At 41.7% G+C, this 22,262-nt stretch overlaps 3 protein-coding genes across 8 annotated transcripts in view; 1 reads left to right on the top strand and 2 right to left on the bottom strand.

The window, feature by feature from the left end:
- Nucleotides 1–22,262, bottom strand: part of LOC131251208 (uncharacterized protein At1g03900-like) — a 75,029-nt gene that overhangs the window by 3,294 nt on the left and 49,473 nt on the right. The window contains exons 6-7 of one of the 5 annotated variants that reach the window (XR_009173660.1): nt 11,384–11,474; nt 11,123–11,168 (exon numbers count right to left, since the gene is read on the bottom strand). The exons of 2 other annotated variants lie outside the window; for them this stretch is intronic. Coding sequence is in view for 1 of the 3 variants with exons in the window: in XM_058251793.1 (XP_058107776.1) it covers nt 11,434–11,519 (86 nt within the window). In the remaining 2 variants the exon portion in view is untranslated. Of the gene's footprint in view, nt 1–11,122; nt 11,169–11,383; nt 11,520–22,262 lie in introns of those variants that run through there. 2 more of the 5 variants (XM_058251796.1, XM_058251793.1) reach the window with 2 other exon arrangements.
- Nucleotides 2,279–8,268, top strand: LOC131251205 (multiple organellar RNA editing factor 8, chloroplastic/mitochondrial-like). 2 transcript variants are annotated; one of them, XR_009173659.1, is made up of 5 exons: nt 2,279–2,755; nt 4,505–4,602; nt 4,689–4,754; nt 6,400–7,331; nt 8,046–8,268. XR_009173659.1 is itself a non-coding variant. In XM_058251788.1 (4 exons), the coding sequence occupies exons 1-4, from the start codon at nt 2,376–2,378 to the stop codon at nt 7,269–7,271; spliced, it is 1,416 nt and encodes a 471-aa protein (XP_058107771.1). In that variant the 5' UTR covers nt 2,279–2,375; the 3' UTR covers nt 7,272–7,463. The 2 variants fall into 2 exon arrangements, 1 of the variants encoding a protein (XP_058107771.1); XM_058251788.1 differs by lacking the exon at nt 8,046–8,268 and having other exon boundaries at nt 6,400–7,463.
- On the bottom strand, nt 10,060–10,584 carry LOC131251209 (uncharacterized). The gene has a single exon (XM_058251797.1). It carries the CDS (start codon nt 10,494–10,496, stop codon nt 10,083–10,085), a length of 414 nt encoding a protein of 137 aa, XP_058107780.1. The 5' UTR covers nt 10,497–10,584; the 3' UTR covers nt 10,060–10,082.

Below are 22,262 nucleotides of genomic sequence, written 5' to 3'. Positions count from 1 at the left end.
GAATATTTTTAATTTACCTCTGACCCTTTTCTCAGGAGAACTGTCAGAATGCATCCATTGATTAGGAAATATATATTTAGAAATGGGTGTCCGATCATGAAAGCGGAGCACTCCAAAAATGAGGTTGATCCAATCATCATATGGCCCCAGATGCATGTGAAGGGTTTTTTTTTTTTTTTTGGTTCATTATTTTCTATAATGTGGCCTATATGATGGTTGTATCGACTTGATTTTTGAGATGTCCCATTTTCATGGTGGAGCAACCATGCTGGATAGGTGAGATGCTATACAGACAGTTTGTTAGGCCCCACCCACAATTGGGTAAACACACAACTAATTGTGTGGAGCATCTCTTTTGAAAAACAAAACTCATGGTCAGCAGGTAAATTGCATGTGATCATGAAAGAACGCATGTATTTGAACTCGGCCAGGTTGGGCTAGACTGATAGGTTGGGGACTTCAGTCTAGGCTTAAAATTAATCTGGCTATGCATCTATGGCTATGCTAATTGATCGAGGCCGGGTGCCAAGCTAGCCTAAGCTTGGGGCAGGAAGGTCACCTGAAGAGGATTGCACACCGAGTAAATTTTGTGGGGCTTACTATAGATATATGTGTCTTATCCATGCAATACAACCATTTTTCCAAATCATTTCACGGTATGATTCCAAACTTGAATCATATCTAAAGCTATGGTGAACTGCACCACAAGAAATGGTGGGAATAAGCATAACCCATTAGGGTTGAGGCGAAAAGATAGAAAATTAATCACCTAAAGGTAGGCTTAAGGCGTGTTATGATGTCGCTATCTTTAAGGTAATATTCGCACCCTACTGGTGATTAAACCGATTTGCAAGAGGGTTACAATAAATCCGACTCCAGGATACAATAAGCATCTTCTCCAAGATCGAAAAAATGTGAGTTTCGGCCTGCAAAACCAAATTGTTTATTTATCATCCAACTTATATGTATGTGTGTGTGTGTATATATATATATATATATATTGTTCCACATACAAGGATGAAGGGAAAACATAAGTATTAACTTGATTCAAAATTATCGTGGCTTTTAAGAAAATTTTAAAGCTAGGCATTTACTTCACAATGTTTCTTGCAGTGTGGTCTTAGAGTCTTGGATGTGCTTTAATTTTGACTCATGCACTAAACTGAGATGTCATGTGATGTGAATAAAACATGCAAATCATGGTGGGTCCCATAGAGTTTACTCTTGCTCATTACACAATACGCTTGCTGGCCACCATGCCACTTGTTGAGGGGCACATATTGGATACTAACCTAGACTTAGCTAGAGACAGGTGCAATCATGGGCTCCATGAGACCCATTGCGAGTATATGTTTTATTCACACCATTAATCCATCTTGTAAGATTATTTTATAGTATAAGCATGGCGGGTTGAAGGTTCAAGTGGACCACACCGCAAGAATCCATGTGGATTGAAAGTTAACAATTGAAGCTTTTTTGCCCCTAATAAGTTTTCAACCATAAGAGTGTAATTCTTCCGCTTCTTGTGATGTGGTACTATGTTTCCTTTTGAGCTCCCTCCTAAAATGATCACTCAAAATGGATTGAGGGTATGGATACATCTCGGTGGCCCAGGGAGCCTACATGACCGTCCGTCCCTAGCTAGGCATTGGCGGGGTTAGTACCCAATGCGTGCTCCCTATCAAGTGGGCCATGTGACTCCCCCCTAATGAGCGGATCATTTCTAGGTTATGATAGCTGCACTTCTACCCTCGTACCATTCGGATCTTCCATGTGTGAAAATGTCCGCACATGCCAGCACTCCCTCGATTGAAACCATCGCATTTCTCTCAACCGCTATAAAACCCCTCAAATCGGACGGACAGGGATTAGACACTGACAGGTTGAGCGAGTAGCGAGTCGGCTACTGAAGTAACGTCACCAAGTTCTGTCGGCCCATTACGATGTATGTGTCGTATCCACACCGTTCATCTATTTTGAGATATCATTTTATGGCAATAGCCAAAGAAAGATTAAAAGTTGTATTGGACCCACCACAGAAGAGTGATTCCCACCGTTGAAACTATCCTAAGGCTCACCATAAGTTTTTAATGGTGGGCGTCACAGTCCCCAATGTTTTCTGTGCTGGGGTCTACTGGAGCCCTGGATTTAACTCATTTTTTTGATATTGCCCTAAAATCATCTCTCCAAATGTACGGAAGGTGCGGATACAGAACATACGTCATGTTGGCGCCCACGGAACTCGGTGACGTGACTTCAGTAGCGAGTCTCGCTACTCGACCCGTCGTTAGCTAATCCGCGCCCACTCAAAACCGCATTCCGCTTCTCATTTCTCTCCCTGGTTTTACACCTCTCTAGGGTTTTGACAGAGCAAAATGGCGATGGCGTTCTTGGGCCGAACCCTAATGTCAAATCCCACCATCTCACTCTCCACTATCTTCTCTCGCTCTTTCTCTTCCTCCTCTCATCTCTATCGCTCTTCTCCTCTCCTCCGCTTCCGCCTCCTCGCCGCCCTACCGGGCCTCCGACTTTATCCGGCGGCTTCCGGCCTCCGATGCTTCTCGACCCGACCGACGACGTCCTCGTTGAACGACCCGTCGCCGAACTGGAGCAACCGTCCGCCGAAGGAGACTATTTTATTGGACGGCTGCGATTTCGAGCACTGGCTCATCGTCATGGAGCCGCCTGAGGGGAACCCTACAAGAGACGAGATTATCGATAGCTACATCAAGACGCTAGCCCAGGTCCTTGGAAGGTCAGTGTTTTCGTTCTCCTTTATTTGCTTGGGTTTTGGTTTTTGGGATTAGGGTCTGGTTGTGTTTTCTTTGAATGGAATTGAGGATTTTGTGGCAGTGAGGATTTTATTTGGATTTGTCTTTGCATGTGTCTGTTGCGATTTGGATTTTTTTTTTTTTTTTTTCCTGTTGAGAAATCTGGAATTGGGGCTTCTTTGATATTTGGATCAGTTAGGAATGAATCTTGTTTGGTGTCAGTTTCGAACAAGTATTATATAGAGTATTCCGAATTTGGAAATGTGTGAAGAAATTCTATTCTATGTGTCTGTAATTTAATCTTTTTATGGAATTCTGAAATGGGTTTCTGGCCATTTATGGGAAGGCATTTAGGGTGTGTTTGGTAGACGCCAGCTAACAAAGGAGTTCATCTGATAACTAGAAGAACCTTGCTCTTCAAATTTGTAATTAATCATTTTTATAGAATTTTTTAGTCATATTGAATAGTGTTTTCAGTCTTCTGAAATGGGTTTCTGGCCATTTTTGAGAAGGCATTTAGGCCTCTTTGGTAGACCCCTAAAAGTGAGTTGATCTCATTATGGTTAATTGTAATTATGTGTTAGGGCCTGTGTGGATGCCTGTAAGTTGGGTTAGTTGGAAGTGACTTACAGGGAAGTCACTTACGGGTGCTGTTTGGGGGAAGAAATTCACTTGTAAGTCACTTACAACCCGTAGTTGATTGAGCACTAGGGTATGTTCTTTTCTTTCTTTCTTTCTTTTTTTTTTTTAATTTTTTTCTGCATTTGCATTGGCCCCATGGTTTATGTTTATTTAAATCCATACATTATTGCACTTGTTTACATCTATGGCCCTACAAAGATGGGCCATCATGGAGTTCATAACAGTGAATTGATCCTGGTTAGTGATCAAATATAATGAAGCAGAAAGTAAGGCTATAATTGAAGTGTCTGATTAGTTCAGAACAATGATATTGTGTCCCCATCTCTCTGTTTATTAATCTTGCTAGCAATTATTTTATATGCGCAATGGATATCATAGGTCACCGATCACTTGTAAGAGGATTATATACCATCTACTCTATTTTTCCTTTTGGGCATATCCATTGGAACATTGATGGGTCCTTGTTTTATTAATCATTCTTGCAATTATTTTTATGTAGCCGATGGTAGTCGTAATTCACCACTCACTTTTAAGAGGAATGCATATCATATGCTTGTGTTATTTCTTGTAAATGTATCCCTTGACTACGGGGATTTTCTTTCTTGTAAATATATCCCTTGATTGGCGTACAATGCATTTTGGCATCGATTGTGGGGTTTTAAGCAATTGTTTATATGTATTTGATTGAGACATTGTAAGTCTGGAATAAATATATTTATTTTAAGATAATATAACAAATGAATGATGGTTGAGATTTATGTTATTTGAATGATCGTGAAGATTTCTATATGCCTGGTTGATTGGTGCTAAGTGTTATGTATACGTGATTGCAATTCAATGAAATTGGGTGGAACTTAGAATGAATGTAATTCTCCCCTCTGATTAAACTGATCAACAGATGAAGTTGGTGCACTTTGTGTACGAGTTACAAACCAAAACTCGGGTCTAAGGGTGCACACGCTGTACCCGGATTCTGGGGCATGACACATACTATTTTAGTAATACACGTGTTTGCATTTTAGAAATATTATTGGGTATGAAGTGAGTTGATTCTAAGTTGTTGTTTTTGTTTTCCTTGTTTGTCTATGCAGTGAAGAAGAAGCAAAAAAGTCAATTTACTCAGTATCAACTAGGCACTACTTTGCTTTCGGATGCCTTGTCTCGGAGGAACTTTCTTACAAGATTAAGCGTATGTCCAAACATAGTTACCTCATGACTGTTTTTTCGGTTTAGATTTGAGAATGCAATTTGTATTGATTTTTATTTTAAATGCAGCTTTGCCAAGAGTTCGGTGGGTTCTTCCTGATTCTTACTTGAATGTCAAGAATAAAGATTATGGAGGTAATGATAGAAGTTATTTACTTGCTAAGTACTCTCCTTTCTCTGAGGTTGGTTTGGACGGATCTCATGCATGGTGCATCATTTTAAGTTTACATAATTAATTCATCCATACATGAATGCATTTTGAATTGTATAGACACATTTGTATGTTGTTCTATGTTCGTTGCAGTATGTATGACTATTTTATGGATTATCTAATTATATCCACTGGTAGATGAACCTATCCACACACGCACACATACAAAATATGTTCCAATAAGGTCAACCTTACTGGAGTTTACTAGGTGTATCAGACAACCATGATGTGTTGGACATCCACGCCTTCCACTAGATGCCCAAAATTCAGACCAATCCATGACTTAGGTCAGCCAGGCCGAAGGAAGCAATTGAGAGTGAGACACCCACCATAGGTTTGTGTGTGAGACCAACAAAGATCTGGTTCAGACGCTTGGCCTGTCCTCTCAATGCACAAGGATGAGAGGTTTCACCAAAATTTCTGGCCATTCCAAAACTCGAGTGGGTGGCATGAAGTGATTTTACTTTCTTCTCTCTCTCTCTCTCTCTCTCTCTCTCTCTCTCTCTCTCTCTCTCTCTCTTAAATTTTTATTTTAATGAGTGATTTTACCTGTTCTATGCAAGATTTCACACTGCTCCAAGCGTGAAGTAATTTTACAAATTTTTTTTTTTTTTTTCTTATAATTAAATGAGGAGGTAATGATAGAAGTTATTTACTTGCTAAGTACTCTCCTTTCTCTGAGGTTGGTTTGGACGGATCTCATGCATGGTGCATCATTTTAAGTTTACATAATTGATTCATCCATACATGAATGCATTGTTCCACATGCGCATGCACACCCATCAATTTATATACATGGATACAAGCCCATGGATGGTATTAAAAAACAACTGTTCCATAACGGTAAAGGTGGTGTTTTTTACCCAATATGGGGTTGTATCACCCAATTTGAAAGAAGAAAAAGAAAAGAAAAGACCCCATAATGGGCCGATACAGGCAAAATACATATTTCCCCCCTTATGGGACTGTAATGGACCATTATGGTCCTATAACAGCCATTATGGAGAGGACCATAACAACCATTATGGAGAGAGAGAGAGAGAGAGAGAGAGAGAGAGAGAGAGAGAGAGCATGTTCTAATTTCATAAAGTTTCACCTTATCTTTCTTTGGATAGGGATGCGCATTTGAATCATTGATCCCATTTTAGGGGACAATAGTCAACCGTTAGAAGGTCACAATATCCAAATTTGTGGCACCGCAATGGATGGTACAAAGTCCTCCAGCTTTTCATGCTTTTGGAAAACTTCCAGCGAGAGAGCATATAAGAGGTCAATATAATTAATATACTATGGACATTTTTGGTAATTTATTCAAAAAGTTTTCCGGGCGTTGTGGGATCCTATTCAAAGCAGTAACTTATTGTTCCAAGTCCTAATGAACTCTTGTTGTCTCCTTGCTATATTTATGGCTAGTTATTGGTTGAGAATTTGATTGTTCCAAGTCCTAATGAACTCTTGTTGTCTCCTAGCTATGTTTATGGCTAGTTATTGGTTGAGAATTTGAGGTGCCATTCCTTTTTCTAATATAGTTTTGATTTGTTCTTGTATCACATGGATGTGTTCTGGCAGGGGAACCTTTCATAGATGGAAAAGCTGTTCCATATGATCCTAAATACCATGAGGAATGGGTTCGAAACAATGCACGTGCAAATGAGAGGTCTAGGCGCAATGATAGGCCTCGCAATTTCGATCGATCAAGGAACTTTGAGAGAAGAAGAGATAATATGCAGAACCATGATTTTCAAAGCAGAGATGCACCTCCAATGCCCAATAGGGATTTCCAGAACCGGGACGTGCAGAGCTCAATGCCTCCTAGAGAGAATGTTGCCGGGGGCATGCCTAATAGAGATGCTGGACCGGGCGGAGGATATTCAAACATGCCCAACAACAGCGGACCAGGTGGAGGATACCCAAACATGCCCAACAACAGCGGACCTGGTGGAGGATACTCAAACATGCCTAACAGTGGTGCTCCAGGTGGAGGATACTCAAACATGCCCAACAGTGGTGCTCCGGGTGGAGGATACTCAAACATGCCCAACAGCGGTGCTCCAGGTGGAGGATACTCAAACATGCCCAACAGCGGTGCTCCGGGTGGAGGATACTCAAACATGGCCAACAGCAGTAGTCCAGGTGGGGGATACTCAAACATGCCCAACAGCGGCGGGCCAAGCGGGGGGTATTCTAACATGCCCAACAGCGGTGGGCCAAGCAGTGGGTATTCGAACATGCCCAATAGTGTTGGGCCGAGCGGGGGATACTCGAATGTGCCTAACAGTGGCCCTGGATATATGCCTAATAGGGATTTTCAACAAAGTAGGGAGATACCAAACAGAGAGTACCAGAACAACTACATGCCAAACAGAGATGTGGGAAACATTCCAAGTGGCAATGCTTATCAGGGAAGAGATATGCCAGGGAGAGATTTGCCCCCAATGTAAAACAGAGACTATTAGTAGGTCTGATATGGGGAGCATGCTGAGTGATAGTGTGCTTCTCAAGTAAGTTGTTTTTGTGAAGAGTAGTATTGGATGTTGGTTATATCCCAATGAGTTTTTTCAAACCCTTTTGTTGCAACAGTTTACATACTCCTGATAAAACTATTATCTAAGAGATTTTGCTAATTCCACGTGCGCGCATGTGTCATAATGTGACGTGTTTGATGTATGAGGTATCCGTTAGATGAGTAATGCGGTTTGAATCTTCTGGCATAAAAATCAAGGGCGTTGAACTTGGATGTATGTGTCCAAATGCCTCTGTGAATTAGAACCAGTCAAAAAAGGTGTCGAGTTAGCAAAAGCTCCTTAATAAATGAAAACCAACCATTTTGCAAGAAAAGGCGGTGAGTTAGTGGAACTTCTTTAATCAATCAACAAAAACTAACCATTTTGCAATGCTGGGTGGGAAGCAATTACATGGATGACTTGTGATTGGCACCCCTTCCATTTTCACTTGAAATTGTTACTCTTGCTTATTCACCTGATTTTGTATATTTTGATTTTATGCAGCACAGTAATTATGAAATTCTGTTAGTTGAGAATTCCCAACTGTGACATTATTATTGCCTTGTTATAGCTATTAAAAGTTTATACTGCAATACCCTGAGCATATAGTGCATCCTGTTGTATATTCCTCCTTGTAGGAGTTCTGTAATTGTTTGTGCTGCTTCCCTTCTAACTGTTAACAAGGTTGTTTGTTTATCTTTGTGTGATTAGGATTCATTTACTACATGAAGTGTGCCATGGTTCCTTGTTTGGATTGGTGGAAACAGTGGAAAAATGTGGAATGGAAATCTATTTCCATATCTATGGGAAATGGAACTGTTAATTCTAGGTTTCTGTGCTTACAAAACATGTTGATCATTTGATCTATTAACATTTGTATGGAAATCACTTTTGCTACAACAAACAGGTTAATATGGAATTTTTTTTAACGGAATTATCTTCTCTGATGGGACAATGGATTTTTCATATTCATATTTTGGTTAGTTGATGCTTTCCTTTTCAGCAAAATTTATTCAATTTACAAGTGTGGCCCACCACCCCTTCATCATTGGAGTTTCTATATTGGGACCAACTGACAAATGACCCATATCTCACACTTGTGCAAGTTCTCCGCTTGTGAACCCCATTTGGTAGAGGCAAAAGGAGGATGTGGATTTTTGTGTAGGGGTGGCAACTAGCCCTGGCCATCACGTCCTGAGCACCGCGTGAACCTAGCATGGTCAGCCTCAAGCTCAAGCTAGTAAAAATTGTTTGGGCGGATGGGCCCAATCAGGCCTTGCCCGGAATTTGATAATATCCCCATTGACAAGGTGGGCCTCATACGCACAAAGAAATAGGCACTTTGGAATAATCCCAAGATTCTACATTCATGATGCATGGGCTGCCTAATCGAGTACTGGAATAATGGCTTTTTTGTAGGAAAGAACAGGGCCATATAAAGTTGGGTTCAGCTAAAATGACTTGAGCCCCATGCCTGGCCTGAAAATTAATCAAGCCTATATCATGCGCCAAGGTAATATAGGTCCAAAGACAGGTTGGGCTTGCTAGCCCACTGCCACCCTGAGATATTAGATACTTTGACAGGGTTATGACACAACGCATTCAGAAGTTGGACATGCTCTATAAATTAATTGAAATTATACTGGCTAAATTAAAAAACCAATTTAGCTCCGCACAATCCCAATTTGTAATGAATCAATTTTCTTTCCAACCCAATTGCTTCAGCATTTATTAATATCTTTCTGCTATTTTTTTCCGCAGCTTGTTCCCATTCCCAAGTTTCAAATCATCAGCCAGTTTTTTAACGCAGTTTGCTCGCATGCCCAAGTTTCAAATTTTTTTTTCCCCTTACGCAGCATAAACGCTTCTTTCTGAATTATTGCCACATGACTTTGATAAGCATTCATCATCATCAGAAACCATCCATGGTGATCGGAACAAACTGCGAGCAATGCTTGTAAAAACCTCACTTGTTGCTTTTGATAAGTTGCAACAGTCATTGGAGTCAGAAGCTTCTCCAATAGATTAGTTATTTGTTATCAAACATTACTCTAAACAGATTGGAAAATAACTGGATCCAAGAATGTTACAAAATCATCATCCAGTGCTGAAAATTTTGCTATCCTAGCTCGTGTAGCCCATGCCTGCACATGACACAACACGGTACGTAAATGTGCAGCGTCCAGGCCATCTATCAGGAAGGTCCTACTGTGTAGATGCCCTCTCAACGGCTCGGGCCCTCACCAAACAAAATTTTTTTGAACAGGGCTGCACGTGACCACCGCAAACTTGTCAACTTCTTCACCCATTCTCCACGTCCGAGACCCATAACCTCACCTCAGAAATATGAAACCGACTTCCAGAGTTTGCTTGGGCCCACATGCCCGTCCACACCAGCATGAATGTGGGACGTCCAGTGGTATACGTGCATCAGCAAAGGATGTATTAGAAGGGATGGTTCAATAATGGTGCAACAAATTCAACATATAGGTACAGCCTGCCTGATGAGCCGACTAGCCTGATTTTAGGCCAAGTAATCTGCACAATGGGGCCCATCTGCTGCATGTCCAGGATTTGCACACACACATGCCAGGTGAATGCATAACTGCAGGTTAGGCTTATGCTCCACCATTACTTTTAACATTCATCGGAAAAAAAAAAAAAAAGGTTCTACCACCCGAAAACGATGAATCAAGCTGCATTCCGAGAAATGTTTAAAAAATGCATTATAATAATTTTATACAAATTCTATTTTCTAAGTAAATCGAGATCATCAATCTCCGAAAGTGTTGAACCTCTCAACCAAACTAACGGGTATAAAATCGGTGCATTGACCAAAACCAAGACATACTTCCCAATGGAAGCATGCAACCATTTCAAGCATTCAAGCAAAGAAAATTTGAGATTCATAAAACAATGTTGATCCGCTGTGTGAAAATCTCCAAAGTGATCTTCTACGGTATCTTGAGAGTTCTTGTCTTCTTGTGAAGAAGGTTCTTTGGATTGACATTCTTTCATACCATGTGGGTCAGAATCATCAGTAGTCCCCTGAAGACTGAAATTAGATGGAAAGTTTGCTGGTGCTTTCTGAGCAGTGCTAACAGGTGAAAGTGGAGCTGGTGGGGGCGGTGGTGGTTTGAGAATAATTGTGGGCTCTTTCATATTTGCCTTTTCTTCCAATGAGAGATTGTTGAGACCCTGCTCAAAAAATGTAGACTTGGAACTGCGAGATCCCTTTTGCAGTTACAATGAGTCAGGTGATTATCACAACCATGCTGCAATCAATAGTACTTGTCATTTCTAATCCAGTAGGTAGTTAATGAAGCCAGAAGAGGACTTGTAAGGTTGCTAGCCTTCATGTTCCCAATTCTGTACTGTGGACCCCATATTTGGTGATCCAGACCAATAATTTGATGGCCCTGTAATTGGAGGGTGTCCCAAAAGATTCTCAGATTAGAAATCCTAATCCTTCAGCCGGTGACCTAAAACATGTAAAGTGTAAAAAAATAAAATAAAAAAATATGGTCCACCAATTCAACCGAATAAGGACAGATCAAAAATTTCCATTCTGGGATTTATTTGGGGCATCCGCCCAAGGTTGGGGCCCGTCATATTAACAGTTTGAATCACCAAAGGGTCACATGCATGATTGGGATTGACAGCAAACTGTATATTTTCCGCGGCTCAGGAACCTATAGTTTCCTCGATGCAAGAAATCCTACATTCTTTATTTGCAACACCAGTGTTTCCCCTTCTTTTAGACTGTAATCTACTGAGGACGTCTTCTGATAATGCTGCTCCATCTCTTCAGCAGTCTTCTTTTTGTTTAGGTATCTTTTGGATCATGAAGGAGGAACAATTTCACATGGTCGCATTTACTAGTTCAATCTTGATAGCCAAAATTGTGATTTGGTCCAGGAAGCCCATGAACAAAAGGTTCAACCATACGAAACAGTTTTAAATAGCAGTTCTTCAAACAAAAGGAGAAAACAAGAATTCACAAAAGGATACTTCATAAAGGGAGAAAACGAGAATTCACAAAAGGATACTTCATATGGTCATGAAGGGCAGCTTGGAAGTCATAAGCTTGGGTTCTTTCTCAAAAACCTATACCAATGAAAGCATGCCATAGACGACCACCTGCACACGTTTCAACCCCATGAGCATCAAAGAAAAAGTGGACCACTGTAAAGAGGAATGGCGTCCAATAAGCGCTTTCCTTAGCAAGGGAATATGCGCCACAATTACAATCCCAGCAATGAAGAAAAATGAAATATTTAATGTCAAGAAAAGCTCCCTGATTTCGTGAATCACAAAGGCAAGTTTCCACATTCTCAATTCTAAACTCACAGGAGAACAGCGGCTACATTCTAATAATAATGGGCACTTTGAAGTTTGGTAGTCCAGGAGAACTGTAGTCTTCTGCCATTGGCAGGAGGCAGAGGAGACGACCGAAAAGTGATGGTACCCTCTGTGTATGCTCCACGGTTCTTGTGGATAACTAAACCTGTCTGTGCAGTTTTTTTCATTTATGATAATTACCAAAATAATAATGCAGCTTGCAGATTAAAAGAAGGAAAAAAAAAAAAAACCCAATGATTTGATTTCCTAGATCCATCCATAAAGGCCTGCAATTGTTCAAGAGCAAGAATGACGAAGACAGACAAAGGTGACCAGTTATTGCCATCTACTGATTCAGATAATATGATAACATTGTTACGTCATCATCTAAGCCTCATCCCAACTAATTGGGGACAGCTACATGAATCATTTTCTGCCATACCACTCTAAGCAGGAGGTTATGGCATAAGTTTGACGACATCTGCCAACCTGATGCAACCCTCATTTATCTGGGCTTGGGACTGGCAATGGGAGCACTGTAAGAACTCTATCTAGTGGGCCTTACTGATCAACGGTCTAGATTGTCATTCAGTTGGACTATGGGAATAAGTTAAACAGTGGGCCCCACTTCAGGTGATGCGCTGCACAGTCTATCTGCGCAGCTTTGCGTACTAGGGCTGGAATGCTATAGCTATCTTACGCAGACAACAATTTGAGTTGAACTAGGATGCTGCAATGTGGAGCATGGGAGAGAGAGTTGTGATGAGTTTCAAACTCTCTCTCCACAGAATCTATATAAGAGAGCTATAAGAGAGCTGGGTCCCCGATCCTACACCATGGTAGAATTCGAGTCCCATCTATTGTTTCGTAGAAAGGGTGTGAAGAAGAGGAAGACTACTGTAAGCCCCGTATCTTAGACCGTACCGTTCCATAGGCTTTCGCAGTCTTCCCGGTCGAATTCCGGCAACCTTCGACCCTTAACCGGTATTTGCGCGCAACCCTGATTCTCATGCCGTCAGCCCGAGTCGACTCAACTCAGGACTTATACCTTAGCGACCGCGTCATCGCCGCGGTTCCGATGCCGCGACTCGCGCGCTGATGCGATGCCCTGGTCGGGAGATGTGGGCCAGCGTTCGGTGAGACGAAATGCCGCGCGTGAGAATTTCGAGGGAATCTCTATAAGGTGTCACATCAATCAATCAATCCCATCAATCCCATCATGTCAAGTACACATCAACTTTCACCCTTTCCCAAGTAACCCCCAAAGTCAAAAAGTTCTTACACCACCCATACCCTTTCTTACAACTTTTGCCAAAAAAGTCAAAAAGTTCTTACACTCCCATCCCTCTCTCCCATCCATCACTCCATCACCCATCACTCCCTCTCTCTCTCTCCCTTACAAGTCTCTCTCATTTTCAACTCTCCCTAAAGCAAAAACATCCCATACGTATGAGCCCCTCTCCCATTTCTCCCAAGTTTCAAGTGTGGCCCATTTCCTACCCCTTCATCTCTCATCTCAACCATCCAAACCTCATCTCCTCCGTTGGAATCTAAGCTAAGGAGCTAAGGAAGCCTAGGGTGCAAGGAGAAGCCGGTGGGTGATTGTAGATTTTTATTTTTCTTCCTTTGTTTGATTTAAGGGTCCATATCTATTGGGACCCACCTTGATGTAGGCTTTGTATCAAAGAGAGGCCCATAGTGGCGGGGCCCCTCCATCTTCACCGATGTCTCTCTCTCTCTCTCTCTTTCTCTCTTTCTCATGTATTGTGGACCCCACTATGATGTATGATCCACGTCATCTCACCCGTAGGGCCCACCTTGCTGACCACCATTGGGTGGGTTTGGATGTAGGAGAAACACGAGTGCCAGCTTGATCCAAAAATTCAGGTGGGCCACGTCCCTGTGGGACCCACCATACTGCTTGTGTTATACCCACACTGCCAGCGTCCAGGGACGCTGGATGAGTGCTAAGGGTGATGTTTGGGCTGGCAGGGGGCGGCTAATAGTGATGTGTGACTAGCATGGGGTCCGTGGAACCCATCCCTGTCCTCCACCCCTCCAACGGGCCACATCATGATGTATGTGTTCTATCCAAACCGTCCACCGCCTTAGACGGTGGGACCATGTCCGTATGGGGCCCACTTCCACGCCCAAATCCATAGCTCATTGGCAGACTGAGTGGGGATGCACCGTTTCAACGGTGGGACACACCCAAATCCATAGCTCACTGGCAGACTGAATGAAAGATACCTCGTTTCACGCTGAGGTCCTGGCATCTATCCCTGGTGCGGTGGCTAACTGGGAAGTGTGGACGGTGGGCTATGGGATCCATCCACACCGTTCATTTAATTGGAGTGGGCCACACCACCATGCACGTGTGGAGCCCACCATCTTTGGACGGTGGGACCCACCCCCACGTGTGGGGCCCTCCCTGGTTTACGTGACCATCCAGGCCCTTGATGGCCTGGACGTCATGCTAATATATTTTATATTATAAATTATATATATTATATATTATATTATATAATATATATATTATATCTGATAATTTTAGCTACTGTGGTGGGCCCTACGTAGGACCCACCTCCGTTTTGTCTCTGACCAGAGAAAGGAAAAGAAAAAGTAAAAATAAAATAAAATAATAAAAAGATAATAAAAAGGCAGCTATGCTGCTCATTTCAGCAGCCACGTGCTGCTCTTTCTATCTCTCTCTCTGTCTCTCTCTCTATCTCTCATAGCGTCCAGAGCCCTGTGGGGCCTACCATGGCACACGTGTGATCTGATGGTGGGACCCACACTAGATATATGTGTTCCATCCCTCTGGCATGGACCCCAACGATGTATGTACTCTATCAACACTGTCCATTATTTGAACGGCGGGGCCCACCATGATGCATGTGTTGTATCCATGCCGTCCAACCATTTGTGAGATCATTTTACAGCATGAAAAATAGAGGTGAGCCAGATCTAAAGTTCAAGTGGACCCCACCATTTAAGTAGTGTACCATGTCATCCACCGTTCAAACCCTTAAGAGCCATGGTAATTTCCAATTGTTTCATTTTATCTATCTCAATGATAACTTATATATGGATTCGTCGGATCTCAAACATATAAGGGTGGGCCCGATTTGATATACATTTGGCCCATTTGACTCGGCCATTTAAATTGGCCCATTTGACTAGGCCCGATGCGATGTACTTGGGGCCCAGTTGGTTTGGCAGATATGTTATACGAGGCCGTCGTTGAGGCCCACCTTGATATGCATGGGGCCCATATGATTAGGCCCATCTTGATGTAGTTATGGTCCATCCATTGAGGCCCACCTGATACACATAAGACCCATGAGATTAGGCCTATTTGATACATTCTAAGGCCCACGGGTTATGGCCCATTGCAATGCACATAAGGCCCATTGGTGCGGCCCAATGAGGTGGCCCACTTGATGAATATAAGGCCCATATGATATGGCCCATTTGATGAACTTAAGGCCCAATGGGATGTACCTAAGGTCCATTGCAATGTGTGATCCCAACATAATTTATGTAATGATAATTATGACAGTCGTGCCTTAGGAGCAATGTTGGTTTGACGTCCACATTGCAAGTATAATGTTGGTTAAATGTCCGCATTATGCCTTTCCCTAGGGCCCATTGTTAGGCTCGTACGTGTAATGTGTAGGCCATCTAGGCCCACCTTCATTATGAACATCATCCATCCTATATAACATGTTTAGTTCCATGATTCATGATCATATGCATCATACGCATGCTTGATATGAGAAATGACTGATCATAACATATGCCTTCGGGCAGATTGTTTAGGGGCTCCCGTACAGGGGGTGTTGCCCTACATGAGGGCACGATACGCGCATAATTGTTGTATGACTGGATAGTGTGATTCATGCATTCGCATTGTGTGATATGGTTACTGTACGCCCTAGCGACATCAGGGCCGTAGCCTCCACAGACGTGTCGTGGTTGGCAGGATTGGATACCGGAAATACTGTTCTACATGAGGTGCGATAGATATCTCTGGGTGAAAGTCCCTAAACCTTTATGGTACCAGGAGGTTACTCCAACGTCTAGACCGAGTGGATGCATGAGCGCTGAGTGCCGATTACCAGACGGTTGCGCTTTCCACTGTGTCGTGATCGGTTGGAAGGGGGTGCGGCCTTACCCGCCCGAGAGTAGGGGGCAATGCTAGGCTGAGTCTGACCAGCTTGAGGAATGGGTCCGCTATTGACAAGCAGAGCCCGATTTTGGCAGGCGGATAGTGAGGTCTTTTCCACTCACCTTATTGCGCGCGATGGGGCGGCAATCTGGCTTGGAGTGTACTAGACCCCGGTGTTATTTCAGATTTTGAGCTATATCGATATGTGGACTTAGATGAGGATTTGTATGCTTGAGTTGCATTTCGCATTGCATGGTCTTGGTATGGCCGACATCATTCATGCTTTGTATCGCATGGCCTTGGTATGGCTATGGTATTCTTAGCCTTCGTCAGCATGTTCCGCATTACTCTGATACTGCATAAATACATTACCACCTTGAGCATACACGTTCACCACCCTCTAAGCTTTCCATAAGCTTATGCAAGACTGTTGCGTGCAAGTGACGCAGGATCGTAGCAGCGCTGAGGCTTGGGCGCGTAGCTGATCTTTTTGGAGCTTTTGGTCTATCATCATTGTATTTCCCTTATGCTCATTGTACTTGTAAAGTTTTTTATTATAGTGAAAATGTGATGGAGTTTTTGGTTGTTGTTTGTGGGTTATGCCTTTGGTTATGCTTATTACGAATTAAACTGATGTTGAAAATCCTCCTTGTAGCATCTCAGGATCGGAACCTGGCGAATGGGCGCTGGGAGCCGAGAATGGGATCCTACGGAGGCTGTCGGCGCCGGATTCGGCGATCGAGAATTTTGTGAGCCCGGTTTCCGAGTTTGGGGCGTGACAACTACATATACAAGATAAACAAAAAAATGCGATGAATCCAATCATAATATATTCGACCCCTTGATCACCATGTCCTATGCACAGCTAGATCCGTGGGCCTATTCCGCATGTATAATAAATCCCACAGTTGGTATCAAAGCCATTGTGCAGAGGCATGGGTGATCAGATTCATAATCAGATTTTCAAATTCCCAAATAAGGCAAATTGGAATTTCGAATTTTAAATTTAAATTAGGGATTTCATATTTGAATTCCCAAAATCTGAAAATTAGGGATTTCAGATTTGAATCCCCAAATTAAGAAAATTTGGGTCTTCAGATTCGAATACCCCAAAATCCAGAGTAGATTAGGGATTTCGATTTCGAATCCCCAAGTTAGAAGATTAGGGTCTTCAATTTCCAATCCCTAAAATCAGATTTTTAGATTAGGGATTCGGATTCGAAATCCTAAATACAGATTTTCATATTACGGATTTGCATTCGAAACCCTAAATCCAGAGTTTCAGATTAAGGAATTTGGATTTGAAACCCTAAATACAGAAACCCATATTAGGGATTTTGAAAATCCTAAATCTAGTTATTCAGATTGGGGATTTTCGATTTGAATCCCGTATAAGAAATTGGGGGTTTCAATTCCATAACCCCAGATCCAGTAAATATAGGGGATTTTGATCCCATCGGACCTTATCGATCTAGTCTCTTACCTTGATCTGATAGATCGGCGGCCATTGACGAACCTCGTATATGCAGACGAAGGTGATGGCTCACCACCATATTTTTTCCTCTTTCTGGAGCCATTACCAACGTCTTGAGCTTTCATGTTCATCAATGGCAACCGCGGCCACCACTGTTTCCAACGCCGTTACAGTGCCGTATTGCTATGACTGCAAGAAATCCTGTAAATGAGAAGAGCACAATCCCTTCTCGTTGTGGACAGGGAGAGTGGCTTGCCCTCTCCCTCTCTCTCTCTCTCTCTCTATCTCTCTCTCTCTCCTGCGGTGAGAAATTTTCGGAGATAGGCTCATAAAGAGTCTACGGCGTTATGCCCTGTTGAGACACTAGATCGGGATTTCTCCCTATCGGGTAAGCGGACCCGATTTCAATATGTTGGTCCACCTCATGGACCCATGAATTGGGATCCGGCTTCTCTTAGGGCTGAATTGGTTATGACCCAGTTGCACCTAGGCCTTGTATCTGGCCACCGTTTTGGATGTACTGTAGTTCTATATATAAGTTCATGTAATTTAATTTATGAGCTTATACAGTTGGTGCATTCAGATGGACAGTACAACAGATGTACCTACGTACCATCTTGTGTATCGGATCTTTTCTATCCATCTAACACTAATGTCAAGAGCTCATTTAGTTGTGCTCATATAAACAATTACAGATCTATAAGAGTGTTGATTCGACCCTATTGTTGGCCCATCACCCATCCTTAGAAGTTGATATGTACCATTAGAATAAATGGTGTGAAAATTACCCGCATGTTTCACTTTAAGATTCTTATATTTTCCAATGATCTATACCGACCATCTTGTGGGCCGTATTAGACTAATTAAGATATAATCCATTGAGAGGCAAGATTATAATCGCAATCCTAAATCCATATTTGTAATGCTGGATTCGGTTGTATTAGCCACTATAGTGACCTCAATCGATGAAAATACTACAAGTGCAGACTTGTAACATCGGGATAAGCGGATTGCATACAGTTGCGTTCACATTTTTATGCGTAGCGTAACGAAAACACAGATGATTGCCGTTTGGCAAACACGTGAACGGGTGAAGTAAATGGTGTTGGTAATGTAAAGCTGAAAGACTCATTTCACCCACAGGTGTTGAGTGTCTCAGATTTACATAACTGACATCACTTAGCTTCATGTTCAGGAAGATTACTAGCATATTATTATTACCGCCCACAGGAGAAATGATGATGATGTAACAGATTCTCACCAAGATGTGATGGTTGGGCCCATCTTCATCTTGGATGATTCAGTTGATGCATCCCTTAGCAACTAAATTGACTATCTTTGCCTGATATTTGTTTACATTCACGAAATTGTTTTGTGAAATTATGAACTAATGTGAGTATATATGTATCTCTTTTATTTCAGTCTTAATTCCAACTAATCAAAATCATGTCCCTACCCTAAATGGATCTAATTACGCTCAATGGAAGAACACCATTGAAGTTGTACTAGGCTGTCTTCAATTAGATCTGGCCCTGATAACACCAGAACCGCCAGAACCATCTGATGATGTCACTAAAGCTGAATATAATCGATGGATTGCATGGTTTAGATCAAATGATATATGCCTGAAAGTAATTAAATATTCGATTTCTGAATCTATGAAGGGCGCCATGCCTGAAACAGACAATGTCAAAACTTTCCTCACTGAAATGGAAAAACGATTCAAGAAATCTAATAAATCTGAAGTAGGCATCCTTCTGAATAAATTAACTCGCTCGTCCTACGATGGAAAAGGTAACATCTGTGAATACATTGTAGAGTAGATTGAGGTTGTTTCTAAGATCCGTGATCTAGGGCTTGTATTCACTGATGATCAACTGGTTCATTTGATTATAAATAACCTACCTCCCTAATTCGGTACATTCCTGGTAAACTATAACACTCTGAAGGACAAGTGGACATTAGATGAACTTATCACTCAGTGTGTCCAAGAAGAAGACAGGATCAGGCAGGTGGTCAAAATTTAAAATGTTAATATGGTGACCTCAGGTCATGGGCAAGGGCATGGGAATAAAGGTAAAAGGAAAAGGAAACGAGGTTCTGATAATGGATTCTCTGGTCCTCCATCTAGAAACCATGAGAATCAATCTGGAAATGGATCTAAATGCAAACGGGTTAAAAGTAAACCGTGCTTCTTTGCAAAAAGGTGGGTCATCTAAAGAAACACTGCGAAGGTTTTAAGAATTGGCTCATGAAGAAAGATAATCATTCTGTTCTTGTCTATTTTGAATCTAATCTGACCAATGTGTCAGCGGGTTCCTGGTGGATAGATTCAGGAACTACTATTTACATATGCACTTCTATGCAGGAATTACTATAGGTCAGGCCACCAACTGATGCGGAGTGCTCAGTATATGTAGGCAATGGTGTCAAAATTGATGTGAAGGCAATAAGAGTCTATAGGCTTAAGTTGAAGTCTGGTCATTTTTTCGATTTAGTAGATACATTCTGTATGCCGTCTATAAGGCGCAATTTAGTTTCAATTTCCTGTTTAGATAAGTTGGGATATTCATTCCACTTTGGAAATAAAAGTTTTAGTATTTACTTTAATTCGATTAAAGTTAAAACCGGTTCTATAGTAAACGACTTATACCAATTAGACTCAATTCCCTCTCACGTATATAATATTAATACCTTGCATGTAAAGAAAGTGGATCCAAGCGAAGACTAGACTATGAGAATTCCTTCATGTTGTGGCACAGACGGACGGCTATGCCATATATCTCATGAGAGATTAGACAAGCTTGTGCGAGAAGAAATTTTGTATTCTCTAAATTTCTTTGACTATAAAATATGCATTGATTGCATAAAGAGAAACAGACTAGAACGAGAAAGAAAGGTGCAACTAGTATGTAGGTCTATTAGAGGTTATACGCACGGATATCTGTTGACCATTCCCTACAGCCTCATAGAGTGGCCAGAAATATTTTATTACCTTTATAGATGACTACTCTCGCTTCGGGTACCTATATCTTATCAGTGAGAAATCAGATGCCCTGTATGCTTTTAAAATCTATAAGGCCGAGGTTGAAAATCAACTCGATAAGAGAATTAAAGTTGTCAGATCTGACCGTAGTGGTGAATACTATGGCAGATCTGACAAATCAGGACGCAATCCATGGCCATTCGTTAGATACCAGCAGAATTGTGGCATTGTCGCTCAATACACTATGTCTAGTACTCCAAAGCAGAATGGAGTGGCTGAGAGATGCAATCGCACCCTTAAAGATATGGTGCGAAGCATGGTCAGCAATTCGACATTGTCAAAATCTCTTTAGGGTGATGCAATCAAAACCGCAGTTCATATACTAAATAGGGTTCCCAGCAAAGTAGTAAGTAAAACTCCTTTTGAGTTGTGGAATGGGAGAAAATAAAGTCTCCGGCATCTGCATGTTTGGGGTTGTTCTGCTGAGGCCAAAGTTTATAACCCGTGTGAAAAGAAGCTTGATCCTAGAACCGTAAGTTGTTTCTTCATTGGATACCCAAAAAGATCAAAAGGCTATCGATTTTACTGTCCTTCCCACTCCATCAGGATTGTTGAGACTGAGAATGCCAGATTCATTGAGGACACTGAAAACAGTGGGAGCACGAACATAAGAAATTTTGTATTTGAGGAACAAATGACTGTGACTCCAATCATAGTCAATCCAAATCAGGTGGATATTAATAATGCAGTTGATTCTGTAGTCACTACAGAACATCACATAGAACCTCATATACAAACCACTGATGAGGAAAATCAAGATCAGACCCAACAAACTGAACCATTGAGAAGATCTGAAAGAGAGAGAAGGCCTGTTAATCGAGACGATTACATCGTATATTTAGAGGAGCATGACTTTGACATAAGGGTGGAAAAGGATCCTAAATCCTTTACACAAGTCAAACAAAATGTTGATCCTACTCGTTGGTTTGATGCCATGAAAGATGAGTTGAAATCCATGCAAGACAATAAAGTATGAGATTTTGTAGAGTTACCTACTGAAATAAGACCGATTGATTCCAAATGGATATTTAAAACCAAAATAAACTCCAAGGGTAATGTCGAAAGGTATAAAGCCCGACTTTTTGCCAAGGGTTTTAATCAACATGAGGGCATTACTTTAAGGAGACTTTCTCACCAGTATCCAAGAAAGACCCATTCAGGATCATAATGGATCTTGTATCTCATATAGATTTAGAGTTACATCAGATGGATGTAAAGACTGCATTTCACAATGGGGATCTGAATAAGAATGTGTACATGGTGTAGCCCGAAGGTTTTGTAGCTACTGGCTCAGAACATTTGGTTTGCAAACTTAAGAAGTCCATCTATGGGTTGAAACAGGCATCGCGACAGTGGTACTTTAAGTTTCATGAAGTAATTTCCTCATATGGCTTTATAGAAAACACTGCAGATGAATGCATCTACATGAAAATAAGTGGGAATAAGTTCGTTATGATGATTTTGTATGTTGATGACATTCTATTGGCTAGCAGTGATACCAGGATGTTGAGCGACACCAAGAAATTCTTATCTCAAAGGTTTGAAATGAAAAACATTGGTGAAGCTTCTTATGTCATCGACAATGAGATTCGCCGTGACACAACACTTGGACTACTCAGCCTGTCACAGAGGACCTATATTACTAGGGTACTCGAAAGGTATGACATGTAAAATTGTGCTTCAGGAAAGTCGCCCATTGTGAAGGGTGACAAATTTGGTCTATTTCAGTGTCCAAAGAATGATTTAGAAAAGAATCGAATGAAAGAATTTCCGTATGCATCAGTAGTAGGGAGCATCATACATGCTCAAGTCTGTACGCGACCGTACATTGCCTTTGTCACTGGAATGTTAAAAAGATATCTATCTAAAACAGGAATGCAACATTGGATAGCTGCG

This window comes from Magnolia sinica, chromosome 7 (assembly GCF_029962835.1).
Source record: "Magnolia sinica isolate HGM2019 chromosome 7, MsV1, whole genome shotgun sequence".
Lineage (NCBI taxonomy): Eukaryota > Viridiplantae > Streptophyta > Magnoliopsida > Magnoliales > Magnoliaceae > Magnolia > Magnolia sinica.
The sequence above is the reverse complement of the archived record's forward strand: the minus strand, read 5'-3'. Positions and strand labels throughout refer to the sequence as shown.

Excerpts from the sequence above, each read along its gene's own strand:
- LOC131251205 (XM_058251788.1), top strand. The coding sequence starts at position 2,376 with ATGGCGATGGCGTTCTTGGGCCGAACCCTAATGTCAAATCCCACCATC. Across the intron at positions 2,756-4,504 it reads CTAGCCCAGGTCCTTGGAAG|TGAAGAAGAAGCAAAAAAGT; the intron begins GTCAGTGTTTTC and ends TTGTCTATGCAG. Across the intron at positions 4,603-4,688 it reads ACTTTCTTACAAGATTAAGC|CTTTGCCAAGAGTTCGGTGG; the intron begins GTATGTCCAAAC and ends TTTTAAATGCAG.
- LOC131251209 (XM_058251797.1), bottom strand. The coding sequence starts at position 10,496 with ATGAAAGAGCCCACAATTATTCTCAAACCACCACCGCCCCCACCAGCT.